The 1740-nt window shown below is 35.9% G+C and overlaps 1 protein-coding gene across 1 annotated transcript; it reads right to left on the minus strand.

The window, feature by feature from the left end:
* Positions 1 to 1217, minus strand: LOC121210987 (cell number regulator 3). The gene is made up of 4 exons (XM_041083081.1): positions 953 to 1217; positions 749 to 820; positions 385 to 603; positions 1 to 291 (listed from the first exon to the last, which is right to left on the minus strand). Exons 1-4 carry the CDS (start codon positions 1014 to 1016, stop codon positions 224 to 226), a joined length of 423 nt encoding a protein of 140 aa, XP_040939015.1. The 5' UTR covers positions 1017 to 1217; the 3' UTR covers positions 1 to 223.
* Between the last annotated feature and the right edge of the window lie 523 nt (positions 1218 to 1740).

Here is a 1740-nt window from a genome sequence, read left to right on the forward strand (position 1 = left end):
TGCAGTAAATGTAAGACAATTTATTTTTCCTTGACAACAAAAGCTACCATACGAAACAAGGAGAGATACTGAGATTCAGAAACATGCATATAGAGGGGAAAGTCAAAGACAGAAAGAAAATCAAATGAATGCAAATTCAATATCTCTTTATTCGAAATAAAGACTGGCAAATTCGGAACAGCCCCAAAACACAAGTAACAGCGAGCCACAGCCAACGTCCAACTCACCTCTTCATCCCTCCTTCGGTAACTGGGGCCATTGTTACACCTGGGTTTTGATTCCCTTTCCATCCTAAACACAATTCATGCCCAGCATAAAACCAAACAATTTGGATTTTATGTAATATATAATGAAATGGGAAGATTGATGAGAATGTATACTAACCGCGTTTCATGTCGAATCCTTGGTATTTGAGTTGTCGGTACTCTTGACACAAGGCACAGTAGTGACAGAAACAGTGGACGAGGAAATCATTGCAAGGGCTTTGTTTCAATCCATATTGGCCCCTCAGTCTCCTACGATGAATGCATCCATAGAATATTGATGGAAGAACTGCTCTTATATGATGTAATAAACAATACAGCAGACAGCTTTCTCCACATGCTGCAAACAAAGCTCCGAATACACACCACAAGCATTTAGTAACTCTCTACTTGTAATCCTTTATCCTATCTCATGCACCCCTATGTACCCAAAACAAAATGAAAAACCAATGAAGGAGACATATATGTATTACATATATACTTACATATACTTCCTTTGTTTATAATCTCAGCGCTCCTGCCGAAAGTAATACAGGGGCAGAAGATTGTCATGCAGCCTGTTAAACACACAAAAACGGAGGATTCATATATTAATATATATCCTATCCTATCATATTAAAAGAAGATTAATTATTAGTGATTTCATTGGAATGGAAGCCCAAAGGATGAAATATTTAAGAACACGTTACGAATAGACTGAAACATCAGAGCAGCAGTCGCAAAATCCAGTGGACCAAGGGGATTCTCCTTCATATTTGGAGTTTTCCATTCTCTTTCTGCGTATCCTTGCAGCAGCACAAGTGAGTGTCCCTGTGGCACGTTGAAAGCTTGTTTGCAATCAGAAGTGTGGAGGTGATATATATATAGAGACCCATGAAGGAGAAGTGCCACATATACTACTTAGTTATTTGGCACAATTCCTGCCGTTGAAAGGAGAGATTAGAGGGAACCCAAGTATAACATGGTCTGAAATCCTTATTATTGATCCATATTATCCTCATGCATAAGGATATTAGATTTGATTAAGCCTTTTTTCGTTCTAGTTTCGGATTATTGTTCCGTTGACATTATAGAACAGAAGTCATATAAAAATTTAAATTAAAATGATAGTTCCATTCACAAGGTTTCCATACAATTTCAACAAGTGGTCTTAATTTGGAGGAAACTTAATTATGCATGATTGAAACTTATTAATGGATTCCACTTCCCTTTCTCAATTATGCATGATTGAAGCTTATCAATTGATTCCACTTCCCTTTCTCAGTTATACATGCGTAATTCGAATAATTCGGGTAATTCGATTAATTCAGTTAATTCGGTTAATTTTATACTTATTTTAACCAAAAATTAAAAAACATATAATTTTCGGTTAATTCGGTTAACCGACCGAATTAACCGAAAAATTTTTGGTTCGGTCAATTTTTTTGAAAAAATTTCGGTTCAGTTAACAGTTAAAAATTTTGAAAGGTCGGTTAAT

This window comes from Gossypium hirsutum, chromosome A12 (genome assembly GCF_007990345.1).
Source record: "Gossypium hirsutum isolate 1008001.06 chromosome A12, Gossypium_hirsutum_v2.1, whole genome shotgun sequence".
In the NCBI taxonomy this organism is placed as follows: domain Eukaryota; kingdom Viridiplantae; phylum Streptophyta; class Magnoliopsida; order Malvales; family Malvaceae; genus Gossypium; species Gossypium hirsutum.